The sequence below is a fragment of the Argiope bruennichi genome, chromosome 2, assembly GCF_947563725.1.
Source record: "Argiope bruennichi chromosome 2, qqArgBrue1.1, whole genome shotgun sequence".
Lineage (NCBI taxonomy): Eukaryota > Metazoa > Arthropoda > Arachnida > Araneae > Araneidae > Argiope > Argiope bruennichi.
This window is the reverse complement of record NC_079152.1, coordinates 138035733-138053466: the sequence shown is the minus strand read 5'-3', so window position 1 is coordinate 138053466 and position 17734 is coordinate 138035733. Positions and strand designations below refer to the sequence as shown.

The window sequence follows — 17734 nt, the reverse complement described above, 5'->3', positions numbered from 1 at the left end:
AACAAAAGGAGGGAAATTACAACTTTGTTTTACACACACAATTAATCACAATAAATTCAAATTATACATTCTATTTAAATAATGCTAACATTAAATGGTCACACTTGTGCTGCTGATGCATAGGGGATGACTGAGAAAGATACAGAAATTCTTGCTATAACTGAAATAAGAATTTTAAGAAGTATATTTAGTGAAATTAAATGTCATAATTATTGAAGAAGAAGAATCAATTTGAAATTTATAAACTACTTAGAGAGCCAGATACTATTAAGTGTATAACAATTCAAAGGATAAAATGGGCAAGACAATTAATAATATTGGGCAACAGTTGGGCAAAAAGATCTTTTCAAAGTTAAACCATTTGATAACTGAAAAAGAGGGAGACTAAAAAAATTTAAGTGAATTGACTGCTTGGAAGAAAACTTGAAAATTATTAAAGTGACAATTTGGAAAACTTTGCCAAACAATAGAATGGAATTCTGAGAAAGGCCCATCCAGGACTATCACACTAGTGGAGAAGGAGATTAAATTACAAGGGACGAAGGAAAAATTCAAATTACAAATTAATTTGAATAAAAAAATGCTCAAATTTGCCAAAGTACCAATGTATAAAAAAATATTTCCAAATGATGATATTCAAATTGCTTTTTCTCTCATAAGATCAAAACCCCTATTTCAGAATATAAATGTTATGTTTAAAATTGTAACCAAGTATTTCTTCTATACTTTCACTGCATACCTTTGAATATATAGGAACTACTAGGCTGTATTTCTTTTACCCACAAAGGTTCCATGCTTTCCTGGATTTCATTGGAGTTTTCATCTGGTTTATCCAAATGAGATTGCTAAAGACAAATTCAAAGAAACATTAAACTAATATCTAGAGACAATCAAATATTCAAAATAATTTAACTGGAATTCCTATATTATAATATAGCTATATATGTTATCCTTTTTGCCTTTTACAAATCATGAAAAAGTAGCAAAGCAACCTTTTACCTCTAATGGTTTGTAGAACACATTGCCATCAATAAAGTTTTGCTGCGGAATTATACATTCAAGGAACTGAGCATCAATAAATGCTTGTCCAATATTTATAGCATCAGATCTGTAAGAAATTACAATATGATAAATTTAAATATAATGTTCTTTTAAATACAAATATTCCTATAAAATACACTTATTTTTAAATAAAGCATATAAATGAAACAATGATATTATTATAATAAAACCATAATTGTATACTTACACAAAATCCTTAAATCTTAAAATTAATAAATATAGTATATGCAGATGTAGTGAAACTTTATTGAAGTTGAAGATCACATTAAAAAAATTTATGAAATTTTCCACCTTAAATCTGTTATTTACCAAGATTGTCAAGATAAAATGACTCATTAAAATGTTTCTTATTAGCAGCTAGCCAATTTTAGCAAAAAAATTAATTTGTTAGTAATAATGGTTGCTAACAATTTCAATATAATATTTTATGTAACTATGTCTCAATGTCTTCCTCAGGAAAATGTTTTAATAGACATATAACATTCTACTTTAGAAGGCTTACACTATTCTATTCGTTGCACTGTGCAATTTTCTATTTTTCCAAATATATCTTTGTAAATTTAATTGTATTACAGGAATGAGCAGTTGTGTTTAAAAATAGTGGGTAAACTTTAAAAATATATCATTATACTTGATTCTGAAAAGCCTTAATTAAAAGTGTAACAAAATTTGAAGAATTTTGTTGCACTTTTATACACTTTTGTATACTTTTAATAAAAACCAATTCAACTTAAAAAAACTTAAGATTAATCTATTCAAAAATAAGCATAATCTTCATATCTGGATTATCAACAATGGGGGAAAAAAAGCCAGGATGGAATTATAGAACAATGAAAATGATTTTACTTCAACAGTGAATTATATTGTAGCAAAATATGCTTCAAGTATGTTTTAAATTAATTAAAAATAGAAAAAAATATATATGACATAAAAAAATCATTTTTGTGCTCAGATATTTCTGAAAGTTACAAAGGGGGGGGGAGGAAAAATTTTGCTTTAATCTTTAATTAATTAAAAATTTAATAAAAAGTTTAAAAAAAAATCTTTATTAGAAAAATTTACTTTTATATGGCTTCTATAGCAAAAAAGTATCAATTAGTAAAATGCATTTCTTTGCTCTCATTTATTAGGATACAAAGCTTCAAACTTCTACCCGTAAATTTGATGGGATACTAAAAAAATATATATTAGCTTAGACCATTTTTTTATGTCTCTAACCAGTGCATATGTGAGACATTCATTGTAATTTTTAGGGATTATATAAATATCATAAAAGATTACTAAAACAGCAGAATCAGAAAATAATAAAACATTTAAAAGAGTTTCATTAAATTTTTTAAAAAACAGTCTGATAGTCTGATACATTGATTGAAGTGCTTAAAATTTCTTTAAATAAATATCTTCAACACCTAAAAAGAGTTGAATTTTTTTAACAATGCTTGCATATGTGCAATCAAGTTCATGACATGTGATTTTCCAGATAGGCATTTTGATTTCATTTGTAAAGATCTATCAAGCGTGAGTTGCTATAGATGATTAATTCCTTACTTCAGACATAATGCCAATCAAAACTTACTGAATACATTAGTCATTATTTAGCATACAGTTTTATAAAATGTAATCAACCAAAGAGTTTCAAAAAATGACACATCACACATTCATAGAAATTCGCCAACGATGATGAACCACTTAAATGAAAGAAAGGATATTTATATCATTCTAAAAGTGATAGTTTGGAAAATAAACGTTTCTTTCTCAATTAAAGCAACATTCATTTGTCCAAATTGAATTTCTCAGGAAACAAATAATTGATTTTACTTAAAATAGGGCCAGTTTTAAAATTCCAGACATTGATCATGCAGTTGTATAATACCTCAGTCCTTTCCAGAATAGTATATATCTTGCAATTTATAATTGCTAAACCAATCTGTAAACACACTTCCTAGAAGAATGTCAGAAATACAGAAAACAAAGTTTGAATTCTTTTATAACTAAACCAAGGTTATGAGTGCATACAACGTAAATCATCAGTATATCCAAATGCTCCTTATTACTGAATGTAAAAAGGAACATTTTAGAAAGCACATAAATCTGAGCAAAGAATTTTATTTCCTGCACAGCATTCCTGTACTTCTCAAAGATATTTTAAATTTTTAGGCTCCCAAGCTTTTCCTCCTTTCCTTATAATTATTTTTTCTTTGATACTGCACTTGTAGACCAATCAAAATGAACAACATTCTGCAAGATTAGCAAATTTATCTGAAGCCATGATGAATGGATGGCAATTGGACTAGATAAAAATTTGCATAATAAACTTTTTCTGTATTGAATAAATTTATATTTCCGAAAAGTTTTCACTAAATTTTTGGTTTGTAGCACCAAATGTAAGGATGTCTTTGCAAATTTTGTAAATAGAAGTGCAAAACTTTATGCTTAGATGAATGTAAGAGAAAAATTTTAACAATTGACACTTTTACAATATAGAGGACATATAAAAACTTTTTACTATCAACCTTTACAGAATCCAAATTTTTTCCATGCAATTGCAGACCTTATTTCATGAACGGAAGTATATATCTAAGTGCAATATTCAGAGAAATAAAAATTTGCTCCATATTTTTACAATGCAATGTGTATATATCAAGTTTAGGAGTTCTAAGTCAATAGCCTGTTTTGTATAGTATCAACATGCATTCATTTTTCATTATAATAGACATTTTACTTTATCATTTATCGTTTTGCAATGGAAACAATGTAGCAAGTTTAGCTGATAAATAAAAGCTTAAAGATAGCTAAGTTTATCAATTGAAATAAATAAGAAGCAAACCTACCTTGATAAAGTGGCATCATGTGCAACAAGCCAATCCACAATATCACAGCCCAAAATTACCTTAGTGTGATGATCTTTATATTCTTGTTTCCACAGCGAAACACTTTGAACTGAATTCAAAAGTTTATGCATCAGCTGTTTAAGGTGTGGTCTATCCTAGGAAAAAAGAGAATAAGGAAAAGGTTCATTTGAAAAGTGAAACTGTAAAACTATTTTAATAACCCATACAATTTTTTTTTAAAAAAATTATGATGGTTTAATATTTTAGTAACCTACATTTTTCAAAGTATAAGATAATTAAAAAAAAATTCCACATAGCTTTTAAATGAAACAAAATGAGATGCAATTCTCTTCATACAATGTCATTAATTGAGCAAAAAAAAAAAAAAAAAAAAAAAGCTGAAACAAATTTAATTTATGGGTTTCTCAAAGGTTTTGCAATTCTGAATTTTCTATATTAAACAGAAAAATTCTATATTAAAATAAAAATTCAACCTATACTTATTACAACTAGCATTTGTATGAGCATGTATTGACACTCCATAATGCAAACCATTAGAGATACAGCCACCAAATTTGACAGAGATGCATCTTAATAGATGAAAATATGCCCCTTAAAAGGATTTTTTTTTTAAATTTCAAGCAAAATTTTAATTATAAACTAAGTGTGGTTTTGCTAATTTCCACAATAATATCTGAAAATATTATGACTTAAAAATAATTTTTATACCATTCTGAAATATAAAAAATTGCTTCTTCATTGATATTAATTTAGCTACCACACAATTTTTTTACCAGCATTTTATACCATTTTAAAAATATTTTTAATACTTTTTAAAATAGATTTTATTATTTCATCAAATATTAGGTCAAATTCAATTCATCATGAGATATTTTCTTCTATTGTTGAAAGCTAAGATTGAAAGATTCTACTAATTACATATGAAGTTCACAAACCAGAAAAAAGAAATTATATTACTGAAAAAATGAATATTACCCTAATAATAAGTGTGTGTGTGTAAAAATGTAATGTGTGTGTGTGTAAAAAAAATGACTTTGTCACAAATTGATTTTGTTATAAAATTTTTATTTTTATTTTTGACAATTTTCTTTTAAATATATTAAACATATTTTATAACAGCATATTTCATTGTTGAAGAAAAACCATTCACATTGTTTCTACTAATATTTCATATGACTTTTTCCATTGTTGTGTTCAAAATATGAAGATCTGTTTTATTTTCCAATGTTTTGTAGACTTCAATATAAAGATGCATTTAATACAGCGATTCTCAAACTGTGAAGTGCGCACCCCTAGGGGGGCATGAGCACACTAGAGGGGTGAACAACAGGAATATCCAAGAGAAAATATTATTTAAAAAAATTGATTAATTGACTGAAAGGAAAGCACACATTACATAGAAAACAAAATACATTTCGACATATTTAATACCTTATTAAAATGAAACAACCTACTAAATCAAAACTTACTTAATCAAAAAATACTAAATTAAAACAAATTTAATAATTATTAGTGACTTCCTGGGGCTTGTCTTGCAGAGCAAAGTTTTTCGAAGGAAGGCTTAATATTAGAAAGAGCCACTCTCAGTTTTTACCGAGATCTATATTTTGTCTTCAAAGTAGCCACAGTAGAAAATCCAGTTTCACAAAGGTAGGATGTTGAAAATGGTAATAGAATGCGAAATGTCCTTGTTTTTAGTGCAATTAAAATCCTCCTCTACTCCTGCCCAAAATTCAAATAGTGATTTATTACTAAATCGCCTTCTAGTTTCGCCACTTTTCGTGAAGTCTATGAATTTTTCTTCCTCATCACTTGAGAGTCCTTCAGGAGTCTTATGAAATGGATCCCTAGCTCACTCGCAACTTGCTATCAGTTTGTCGTCAGCAAGAAAATACTTTTTAAAATTCTTTGCCAGCATGGCTAAATGATTTTCAGTGGTTACAAAAACAACTTTTACATGTTCTTCTTCAGCATTGTAAGTTTCAGTATAATCATCCACATTTGCAAACATTGTTAGATTTTTTTGCTTTAAATTTCTGCTCCACAAAAAGCATTAACTTTATCACTCGTATCCAACATATGTGTATTTGCTCTTTGGAGCTAAAGATTAAAGTTATTTAATTTCTCGAATATGTTGACCAAATAGCTAAATTTCATTACAAATAAACCATCCCGAAAATGCTCGGCCTGCTGTCTGTTTTCTTCTTCTAGGAAAATGGCGATTTCTTCTCTTAATTTATAAACACGTTGCAAAAATTTCCCACGTGATAACCATCTTGCCTCGCAATAAAATTGTAAAGCTGAATGTACTGAACCCATGTCTTTACAAAGTGCGGAAAAGATTCTCGATTTCAGGCTGCCTCATTTCTATATAATTTACTATGGTTACAATCATAGTTAACTCAATATTCAGACCAGGACTCATTTCTTTCGAAGCCAAATCTTCTCTCTGACTCATGGAATGTGTCCAGACACACTGAGACGATTTTTGTTTTACAAGTGCTTGTATACCTTGGAATCTTCTGGACATTGAAACGAGCACCATCGGTGCATATTCCGACGCAATTTTTCCATTCAATGATTGCCTAGTTCATAAAATCATTGAAAATAGCAAATAATGTGAGGTCTATTGTTTTGCAGAAAACTAGCTTTTCTACTACTGACATATTATCACAAAACTGAACATAGGTGATTAAAGGAGAATCTTTATGACTATCTGTTGCTTCATCAAGCTGTATTGAAAACAATTTGTCACACAACTTCAAGAAAAGCTGACACCGTAAATCTTCAGCCATATCACTAATTTGACGAGCAACAGTATCATTTCAAACAGGTACGGACTGGAATTGTTTTGAAAAATTATCTCCAAACAGAGTTTCTACAATCTGAATTACTGCTGGCAAAATAAGCTCTTCACCATTGGTGTGTGGTTTTTTACACCTGGCTATTTTATACGAAACTTTGTAAGATGCAATTAAAGCTTTTTTATTCACAGACAAAATTCCTTTAAAAAATGAGTTTTGCTTTTTATATGATTTTAATTTTAATTCGAAGAATTCTCTGGGTTTGTTGACATACTCACTATAAAGCATTTCCAAATGTTGTTTAAGTTTATTAGGTTTCATGCTGCCTGCAGTCAAAATTTTGGAGCAAATGATACACAGGGGCCTTTCTTCTTCATTTACTTCAGTACTGGTAAACCCAAAATTTAAGCATTCTTGAGAATATTTTCTTGATTTTATTTTCGGAACCACGCTCATCTGTGTACTTGTTGATGCTTGACTGGCATCTAATGCTCGCTTACTTACGCTTAAAAATTTATCATGAGTTTGCATAAATCTGCTGCTGTAAATATTTAATATGATGAATTGTAATTAACATGAAAACATATATAGCATACACATTCATGATATATTCGATAGTGATAGAATTGAAACTTGCATTATCGATTTCCAATCAAGTTTATTTTCTTTCTTCCTATGAGAAACATCTGCGCAGGCTCGAGACGGCATCGGTTGTGTGGGTTCTCTTCCACAAGCATTACTTATTTTTTTCCTCTTTCATTTAGTCATGCTTCTGTTTTATTTCTTTTATTATTCGAAAAATGTATTCCCAGTTTCTAAATTTTGCTCACCCCATCTAGGTTAACTTTCATTAAGGAATTTTTCTACTTTCATATTCTTTTAACGTTATCTCCCTGTTTGGCTTTCATTTCAAATATGTTATTTAAATTCTCCCCTTTTTTATTCGCTTCATCTGTTTACTGCCTGCTTTGCAAAATGCCAGATGTGGTTTCTTGCCAATGTTGGCTCGCTTTCACTCTTTTTTTAGCAGTTAGTTAAAAATAATTTAAAAACAGAATACAAAATACTCAATATACATTATTGTAGTATACTTTCTATTGTAGGCGGGGAGGGGGGGATGAAAATTATGATTGAAAACTGGGCCACGAATATTGAAGAGTTGAGAAATGCTGATTTAAATTATTTGACATTTCCTTATAATCTAAATTAAATTTTAAATTTAGTGCCAAGTAATGGTGGAAAACTTTAAACTGCTTCACTTTTGAAAGACTTCTTCCTTCCCCTGTGATAGAATTGAACATATAAATGTGTAGAGAAAATATTAGAAAAATGCAAAGCACAATGAACAAATCGATGTAAGGCTTTTGAAATAATGTAAGTTATATGTCTATCACAATGTGAAATTTAAATAGATTTTGCAGAGGAAACAACTGAAATTTTTAGCGGCAATTAATCCCAATAAATCACCTGATCACCAGAGGAATCTAGTATAAGAAAAACAGAACAGATGTAGAGATATTATGATTAAATTCCTTTAATGTGTCAAGTTTAAGGCTTATAAAACACTTTGTTGAAGGAATCATGAACAAGTAGAGATAGGCCGGGATAGCCTGGTTGGTAGAGCGTTGGATTAGGTTGCGAGTTCAAACCCCGCCGGCCGAAGATTCCCCAGGTGCTTGGTGGCTGACGCGTGCATAAATTTGCCGTGGTCACAAAGTCCTCCATGTCTAGAGTAATGCCACTGGGGGTACTGGATCAGGGGTGATCGTTCTCTGATTGAAGTCAAAATTACGCTCTGTAGATGAGTGAATGAAGTCCGCCCCGTAAAGAGGGTTGTGACGTGTGTGTAGTCAAGTCGTACTTTTGGTCCTAGTTGGCTTTATGATAAAAACAAGAGGCGCTCCCCCTCAGGCTTAAATTGCCTGTCTTCGAACAGTGGGTTTGTCCGTGGCAAGTGCCATAAGAAACAACAAGTAGAGATTTAATTTAAACACAATCATATTCCCAGAGACTCAGCTGGTAAAACAACTAAAAGGAAGTCTGTTAGGCTGTTTGTGAGTGTGTGAGCATGCATTCAGTTCACATTTATAACATTTGGTATACAGATGGTAATAATGTTAACAAATAAGGCTTCTCAAAGCCAAAACTTTAAAATTAAATATACATGTTATTATATTTTATACTTTGAGGACTTTTCTCATAATATCACTTCTAATTATACCAGGGGAAAAAAAATCTGAATGTCATCCAAAAGAATAAAAAAACAGTCACTCCACAGAAATTTGATTTCACCTGACAATTTATAGAATTTTGAATTTTTATTTTTTAAATAGTCACTTTTACCATTTTTTTTTTTTTGAGGGGGGGATTTAAAATACTTGTATCCAACATTCTAAATATTTCTCACAAAATTAAAATAAGTATGATCACAATAACATTCTTTTTATTGATTTTTAATTATTTTCCAGATCAATTAAAAATTTCCTTTGCCAATCCATGGATGTCAACACTGACTTGTTGGAAGATGTTCATTGATTTGGAATGAATTCAATAAGGAAATCAAAAATACAGAAAATTTTTGTATATAAAATATAACACGGTCAGCAGTGAATCTAATTTCACTCTCTTTAATTTCAGCATTTCTTCAGCTTCAGTGTTATTTGCTTTGATTTTCATGATCAGTAATTTGCAAGGCAATGCCATACAGAAAAATAATCAAGCAAAATCAATTCTATTTTTTATTTTGTTTTTTATAGCGTTATTTTATTTCATTCATTTATTTATTTTTGTTAGTGCTACATTAAACAAATTCTATATCTATGCATTTACAAAATAATAATAATAATAATTCCCTAAGCAACACTAATTATATGACAAAATATTAATTTTACTTCCAAAAAATAAAATGCATTATTGACATTTTACATTTAAAAAAACAATAATTCATAAAACATTTTTATGAAACAACATTTCTGATTATAAAGACAAACAAACCTGAATGGGACCATCAATTTTTTGTGTTCTCTCTCGACAAGACAAAGTATCCAAAGCAGACTTATATGGTCTAAAAAAATATAAATTAACATGAATGACGTAATTTGACATTCCGTCAGTTGAGTGTCTTTTCAAACAAATGTGGTGGCAGTGTATCCACCAGATACACCAATATATATTGTTAACATTAGTAAATAATCTAATTAATTAATAGAATAATACAGATACATAAACACAATTTAAAAAAGACAGAAACAAAAATACATTAATCTTTTTTTCAAAACAAACTAAGAAAATAGCAAAAAAGAATTTTCTCTCAGACATCTAGTTACTGAAAAAAAAAGCAATTATAATCTGTCAGATAAAGCGTGACTAATAGGATGTTAATTTATGTTCTTATAAAAACCGAAAGTGAATTCAAACACATTTGGCAACAACTATTGCCAATAGTTGATATATAACATTATATCGATGAGGAATTCAGAATTTCTATAAAATTTCTTTACTGAAGTGATGCTTGGTATATATTATTCAAAATTAATTGATTTTCTTAATTTAGACCCTATTCTGTAGGGTCTAAAGAAAATCTAAGAACTTAATAATCTAATATGGGTCCTATAGCATTCTGCATCTCTGGTTTTATTAGCAGAGATGTAAAATTGAAACAGTATATACACATATTCAAAGAAGAAGTATTCACATATTCAGTATATACACATATTTAAATTAAAATAATTGCAACAAAACAAAACAAAAATCATGGAAATTTCTTTTTGAACCATTCAAACTGTATGGTTGGAAACCAATGTCTATATCTTTTAACAACTACTGTATATACTTAGAAATTTACAAAGCAATTTTGTTTGATTTTAATTTTTTTTCCTCTTTCTTCTGATAACATAATTTTCATAGATTATGCAAACTTCAAAACTTAAATAAATTTGAAAATGCTTAAATAACAAAATTTTTCACATTTCTTGTCAAAAGTAACATACTTTATATAAAATTGTTATACTGCCAATTAAGAAAATATTTCACTTTGATCAGTAACAGGTAATTTATTAAGTTCTACAATAGTTACATCAATAATTATAGAATTGAATCAAAATTGCTAAAATCAAAAACAATTATAATATATTATAACAGACGATATTTTTTTCTTATTTTTCAACATATAAGACAATAATTAAATAATTATACAGAAAATTAACAAATATTACTGAAAAAATGGTTAAGAAAAGTACTTACTTTGCCTTAGCAAAGTCTTCTTCTCTAAACCCTATAACTGAACTTTTCCGTCTAGCTGGCGAGGTAACACTCTGCTTAGGACTAGGTGATGATTCTGAATGAGAATCAAATCTGAATTTCTTTTGCTGACTTTCACGAAATGATAAAGAATCATCATCTGATTGTGATGTTGAATCCAAGGACTGGACACAGGACAGTACCATTTTGCAGCAATATGAGCAAACACGCAAATCATCTAAATACAATAAAGAAAAAAAAATATTTAAAAAGACAAATATAGTTATATAATTAATATATTTGTTTTCATACATGAAATCCAAAAATACAAAATTATTAAAGTGACAGAAAAATATAATAATGCAATCTCTAAATAAATAAAGTTTACATCATTAAAAAAATTTAATTGACTTTTTAATATCCTTAACAAATAATCGAAATAAAAGCATTTTAAAAGCCATGTACCAGCTGTTGTCAAATAGCACTTTCAAATCATATAATGGCTTGTTTCTTTGTTAAAGTATCATAAACATTTTAAATTAATTCTAATTAAATAAATGGTTAAAATATTTCTGATCTAATTTTTACTTAAAATGATGAAGAATCCATCTGTATATATGTGTCCACTGGTATTCAACAGGCTATTTGCTTAGAGCTAACAACTTTGAAGATGGAAATGTGGACATTGGAGCAATATTTTAAATATTTTTAAAAGAATTTCAATTCATAAAAATTTACATGAGTTTTTTTTTGGAGTTTCACCATTATGACTTCTAAAAACATTGTTATACAAAACTTATTTTCACATTATTTAAAAAAAAATTCAAAAAGCTGTCAGCTTAAGAATACTAATTTAGTTATCCTGAAATTTACTTTCTCTAAATTTAAACAACTTTTTAAAACAAATTTTTGAATAATATTCTGAACAAATTTAATTATTGCAATGAAATTGAAACTGCTTTCCTTTTTTTTTTCAAATATTTAAAATTGGGATTTTGTATCATTGTTGAAAGGTAAGAAAAAAATAGTCTGCTCATTATCTATGCAATTTATATAAGGAATAAGAAGAAAAAAAAATTGCATCACAAAAAAATTTTGTTGCAAAAAATTCTGATGCTTCATTTTTTCCTATAAATCATTATAATAATATTATAAGTTTGCTACGCCAAAATTATAGTATGTCAAACAAATACATTTAGATATTGTTGCCAATAGCCAATATAAAATACATAAAATAGCAATTGGTTTGGCATGCAGCATTCCCCCCCCCCCGCCCAATCTTCAGCAATAGCTAGGCAAGTATATATAGTTCCAAATATAACGATTTATTATATTTTAGTTAACTGATTAAATTTGGTTTTAAATATAAAAGAACTAATATTATTTCTTCATGTAGCCTACGACATTTATAAACTCTTTCTACAAGCTACCCCATTATTAAAACATTATGCACAGCAATGAATTTATCTCGGATTTCATAATAGATCAAGATAAAATAACAACAAATAAAAGCTAACACAAAAGCAATATCATTCCTCGAATAAATTCAAAGAATAAAAATACATACCAGTATAGCCAATAAGATCTCCAGGAATTTCTTGACTACAGCATCGCCAACAAAATATCTGACCACAAACTCTGCAATGATGGCGCCGCCTGAAAGTTGTAAATTTATCGCCACAATCATAGCACTCTCTGCAGTTACTATCAGGCATCCAATACTGCTTAAAATCACTGTCTTTATAATTCTGCAGACCCTTAAATGGGGGGGGGGGGACCAAAACAATATATGAATAATGAAAATTACAAAACACAGATCATGCAAGAAAATAAATAGCTATTTTATTATTATTTTATAAATTTATAAATGCTCTAAAAATATTTTTTTCAAAATATTGCTGTCATTAAACTTCAATTTACAAATTTCAATAGTTTTTGAAGGAATTTCATATACCTATGCTATTTCTCTCAAGGTATTTATACAAATAAATTAATACATTTTTAGATATCAAAAATAAAAGTTGCTTACTTATACTTTTACAAAGGATCATAACATAGAAATTTTTAATTTCTACTGATAACAAAGATGTGTGTGTATGTTAGAACTCTTCAGCAGAAACAGTTTCCTCTATCAAACTTGGCATATTAGAAATTTAATTAATTAAATATTTTAAAAAAATTTGTAGTTTTCCATGATAAGTTCTAAAAAGTATTATTCCCCAAATATCATTTTAAACCATTTTAAAATTCTGAGAATCTGTCTTTTTAAATATGCTTATTTAACAATCATGTATATTTTATCTAAATTTTGGTAATTAAAATATTTTTACATAATTACCAAAAAAAAATCACACTAATGCTCTTAAATTCAAACTGCTTTAATTTTCTTTTGTCATTGAAAGAATTCCATTAAATATCTATGCTTTTTACAGGATGAATAAAAAAGTGAAGTCACATTTCTCAGAAGATTAGAAGATAAGTGAGCAAACAATTATGCTTTCAATAGTGCTATGATAGCATGGGACTGTTCTCCATGAGTAAGGTTCATGAATACAATGAAGAGAACATAAGTAAGGCAATTATAACAACATATCTTTAATAATGCTATGATGTCATGGCACTGGTCTCCATTAGAAAAGTTCATGTACATAATGAAAAGAACATAAGATAATTATAACAACATGACTTTAATGCCTGAAAAATTAGTGAAATCATAGAGATTAAGTTATATCTCAATGATTTAACAAGAATTAAATATAACCATTATCCCAGACAAACCAGTTGGTCGCCAAAGGCAACTAGTGTTGAATAAAGTACAAAGCAAAGACTTATTAACTAATAAAGAATAACTAAAATTAAATAAAACCAATATCCTAGGTGGGTAGTATAATATATATATATATATATATATATATATATATATATATATATAATTATAGAATATCTTTATAAAAGATAAAAAAAATATATTAAACAAATCAAATATTAATAAAAAGTTAATTTCCTCTCACTAAGTTAATAATGTAATTAAAAAAAAGCGAGGAAATAACCCATTATAACTTGAAAGAAAAATCCTTTTTGTTCTTTCTCAGTCTTATAATACTAATAAGTTCTGTTTCAAACTCATTGGTCTTTTGTCACACAAGCTGCCTATATATTATGTTTTTGCACATGTTTCTTAAGCTTGGTTTTAATATGTTTCTTATGCATGGTAATATAGCTTGCTATTATTTTATTATACCTATGATAAGAAATTGATTTGCATATTAAATTCAATCTAAGAACTAATTTTAAACTAATCATACAGATGTCATAAAATTCAATTTGAACCATTCTTGAAAAATTCAGCAACTTTCATTAGAAGCAATAACAAGGTTGCCACTTAAATCAGGAAAAAAAATTCCTTGTTTTCCTTGTACGTATATTCAAGATACAAAGAAACGTGTGAATGGCACTCATGTGTTAGTTATAATGTAATATGATTTTAACGAGTGGAAAAAGCAAAGAAAGGAAGCAACAATTTAACATTATTTAAAATAACAGCATATTAAAAAAAGGTTTATATTTACATAAAGGAAAAAATAATTTCTCTTTATTTATTATCTAGATTTTAACAAAACAAAATTTATATATAAAAGGGGGAGGGGTATATTACCTCTCATGCTCTTTAACACACAATAGTCAATAAGTCATACAAAATTAAGTGGGTGAAATAAAATACAAAACAATTTTGTTATTATGATACAAATAATTTAACAATTACTTACTTAACAATAACAAAAAAGAAAAAATATATAAAGCAGGGTTACTTTTTTTTTTATTTACTCACTTTCTTCAATTTATACATGGGCATCCATTTCTGCATATATTTCAGCCATCAGTTTCATACGACTTATCCTTTGACAAATAAGGTAAGACATTTTTGTATAGTCTAACATACATTTTTTAGCTATTTCACTTTCAATGAACATGTGTAAAAATATTTCCGATATCATTCCATGCATTAAAGGACAAATATGATGCAACAAATTTCAAAGCCCATAAAAATTAAGCTTTAAATTACTATTAATTAACTAAAAAGTTCGAAATTGGTCGGACATTCAATTTGATGTTTTCAGATTCGTCATCTCAGCTTTTCCTGTATTCCTTTTATCCAATGTAAATGATGACTCTTTGGAACTGGCGAGCAAATTTCGTATGTTTGTCCTTATTTTTTTTTTTTGCATTACTAGTAAGTGGCTGTTTTCCCATATTACTTAGGCTTATTATCTTCTACCAAAGTGAGCAGTATGCTACAAATGGATTTTTCAGAACTGCTCGAACCCATTTCAGCAAAATCTGGTTTGAACTTTTTATCTGTCCAATTTGTTTGATATATGAATTTTGAGAGCTCATTGTTTAAAAAAACGTTTCTAATCTACTTTGAATAAGCTCAAAATTTCTCAAATAATAAACAAACCAATCAATAACTTAAGTATGACAGGTTAAACACCACCACACTGCTTCCACAGATTGAAATGTTCCCACCAGAGAAATGTATTCTATTCTTTCCCACAATTACAGAAATCTTGCACATGCTCATTAGCCACAATTGGGGAATTTTAATAGAAAAAAAACAATTGTCGAGCAAATCAAAACTGGACTGCTCTATAAGGAAGAAAGGGGAGAGTTTCTGTATTACACAATCTCGAATGATATTGTTTCATTTTTCAAAGCTAAGACGATGATCTTTTATTTTCACAATCTTTAAAGATTGGCATTTTTTTAGATGATAAAAAATTACCAAGAAGCAAAATGCCCTGTATTTTCCCGATTTTCACAAAAATTTTCAAATTTCCCTGCATTTTCCAAATTTTTTTAGATGATTTTTTAATTTCCTGTGTTTTCCGGTTTTCCAAGTTCTTATGGTGGTGTGGTAACCCTGAATAAATCATTTTTATTACTGATAAAATAATCATATTATTTTTCATATCTACCCTCATATTCAAGACATGGTATTTTATCAAAAATTTGCTGCATTCAGAGAATCTGTTCATAAATGAAACTGTTAATAATTGAAATCATTTTAAACAATTTTAAAGAAAAATAGCAAAAAAAAAAAAAAAAGAGAAAAAAAAAAAAGAAAAGAGAAAAAAAAAAGATTAGGTCAGCCTGTTTTTAAAAGCCGCTTAAAAAATTATTTTATTAAGTGAGAAATTGCAAAGTACTGAATAAATGAAAAAGTAAGCGATAATCTCAGCTTATTTGAATTTGATAAAATTATTTATTATTTTGCAAAATCAAATCAAGAGATGTCAATAATTTTAATAATAAGGAAAAAAAACAAAAACGAGAAAAAAAAGATATTAATAAACTAAATGAAGCTTTCCAAGAATTCAGAAGAAAATAAAAGTTCAGATACATATTTTTAATATTAAATATTCATTTGATTTTGTGGAATTTATTAACAATACTGTTTGTAACATACTTTTTTCTTTTTATCCACAATGTTATCCATAATCTTGCCTAAAATTCCAGACATACCCCGACGTTCTGGACTTGATAATATCATTCTTTTTTCCACAGAAAATACAGAGTCAGAAGAAAGATACAAATTATCCGAAGTACTAGAACTTTCTAATTTGTCACGTTGAGAATTTGATCCTTTAGGTTCAGATGATGCTGATTTATCTGAAAAAGAACAATCCAAAGAGATTATAATAATATAATATTAAACAACTAGTATCACAAAGTCTGTATATTTTTATATAGTACAATAAAGGTGGTAAATATGTACATTCTATAAAAAAAATGTTCATAGCTTGATTTATTAACATTAGAATACAATATATAACAGTAATAATATAATCAAGTATCAACAAAATAAAATAAGGATTAGCAATAAAAAAATCAAAAATCACATCCACACAATTTAAAATGACAAATGTTTTTCAAATGACAAATTGAAGATCAGTTTAAGCAAATATTGAACTTTATACAATCTCATTTATAAGACATAACATTTTATTTTAGTAATTAAAAATAATTTCTAGATAAACTCAAGAAATAAAAATATTTTGATTAAGATACTTAAAATTAATACCTCTGTTTCTAAAAAAAATATTTCTGATAGAGAATGTTTGTGATTTTGATTCTGGACTCAAAGGGGCAAATTCAGTAAGAGATGTGCGAGACTCCAGTTTCTTAGCCATAACTCACTTCAATTTAGAAAATTCCGTTTTTACACAAGTAGCTAGAAAAAGAAAAGGAAAATAATCAATGAACGCACAAACAATCAAATTGAAGTTATACCTGATACAATAAATAATTTAGTATCAGAAAACAATGCAAAGCATAAAGAAGAACATTAATTAATTCTATATTATAATGAAAAAGATCTTGAAATACATCTTCAATAAACAAATACATTTATGCCTAACTGTGTGTTATAATATATATATATTACTTGTGCATATCAAATACCTTAGATATAATTTTTAAAAAAAGGAAACTTCTTTCAATCACTCTTCAAAATACATGTTAACTATATAAACATAAAGGATATTGCAGTCAAAGATCTTTTTAGGAAATACACCAATCACTCCAGACATTCTAAATTAGCAATACTTTAATATCAAGTCCTGAACATCTTCCAAGATGCATGTTATGTACACAAATGCTTTGGGGGGGGGAGGGTTATGACTACAACTTATACAAGAAAAGTATAAATGAAAAAAAAAAAAAAAAAAAAGGAAAAGTATGTATGAAAAAAAAAAAAAAAAAAAGGAGGTGAGGATT

General features: G+C 27.8%; 1 protein-coding gene across 1 annotated transcript in view; it reads right to left on the bottom strand.

The window, feature by feature from the left end:
* The window catches only part of LOC129956499 (1-phosphatidylinositol 3-phosphate 5-kinase-like), a 73908-nt gene that overhangs the window by 52375 nt on the left and 3799 nt on the right, over positions 1-17734 (bottom strand). The window contains exons 2-9 of the mRNA XM_056068422.1: positions 17040-17189; positions 16425-16627; positions 12525-12714; positions 10961-11195; positions 9713-9782; positions 3894-4048; positions 1000-1108; positions 740-845 (exon numbers count right to left, since the gene is read on the bottom strand). Coding sequence (XP_055924397.1) covers positions 740-845; positions 1000-1108; positions 3894-4048; positions 9713-9782; positions 10961-11195; positions 12525-12714; positions 16425-16627; positions 17040-17148 — 1177 coding nt within the window. The 5' untranslated portion in view covers positions 17149-17189. The remainder of the gene's footprint in view (positions 1-739; positions 846-999; positions 1109-3893; positions 4049-9712; positions 9783-10960; positions 11196-12524; positions 12715-16424; positions 16628-17039; positions 17190-17734) is intronic.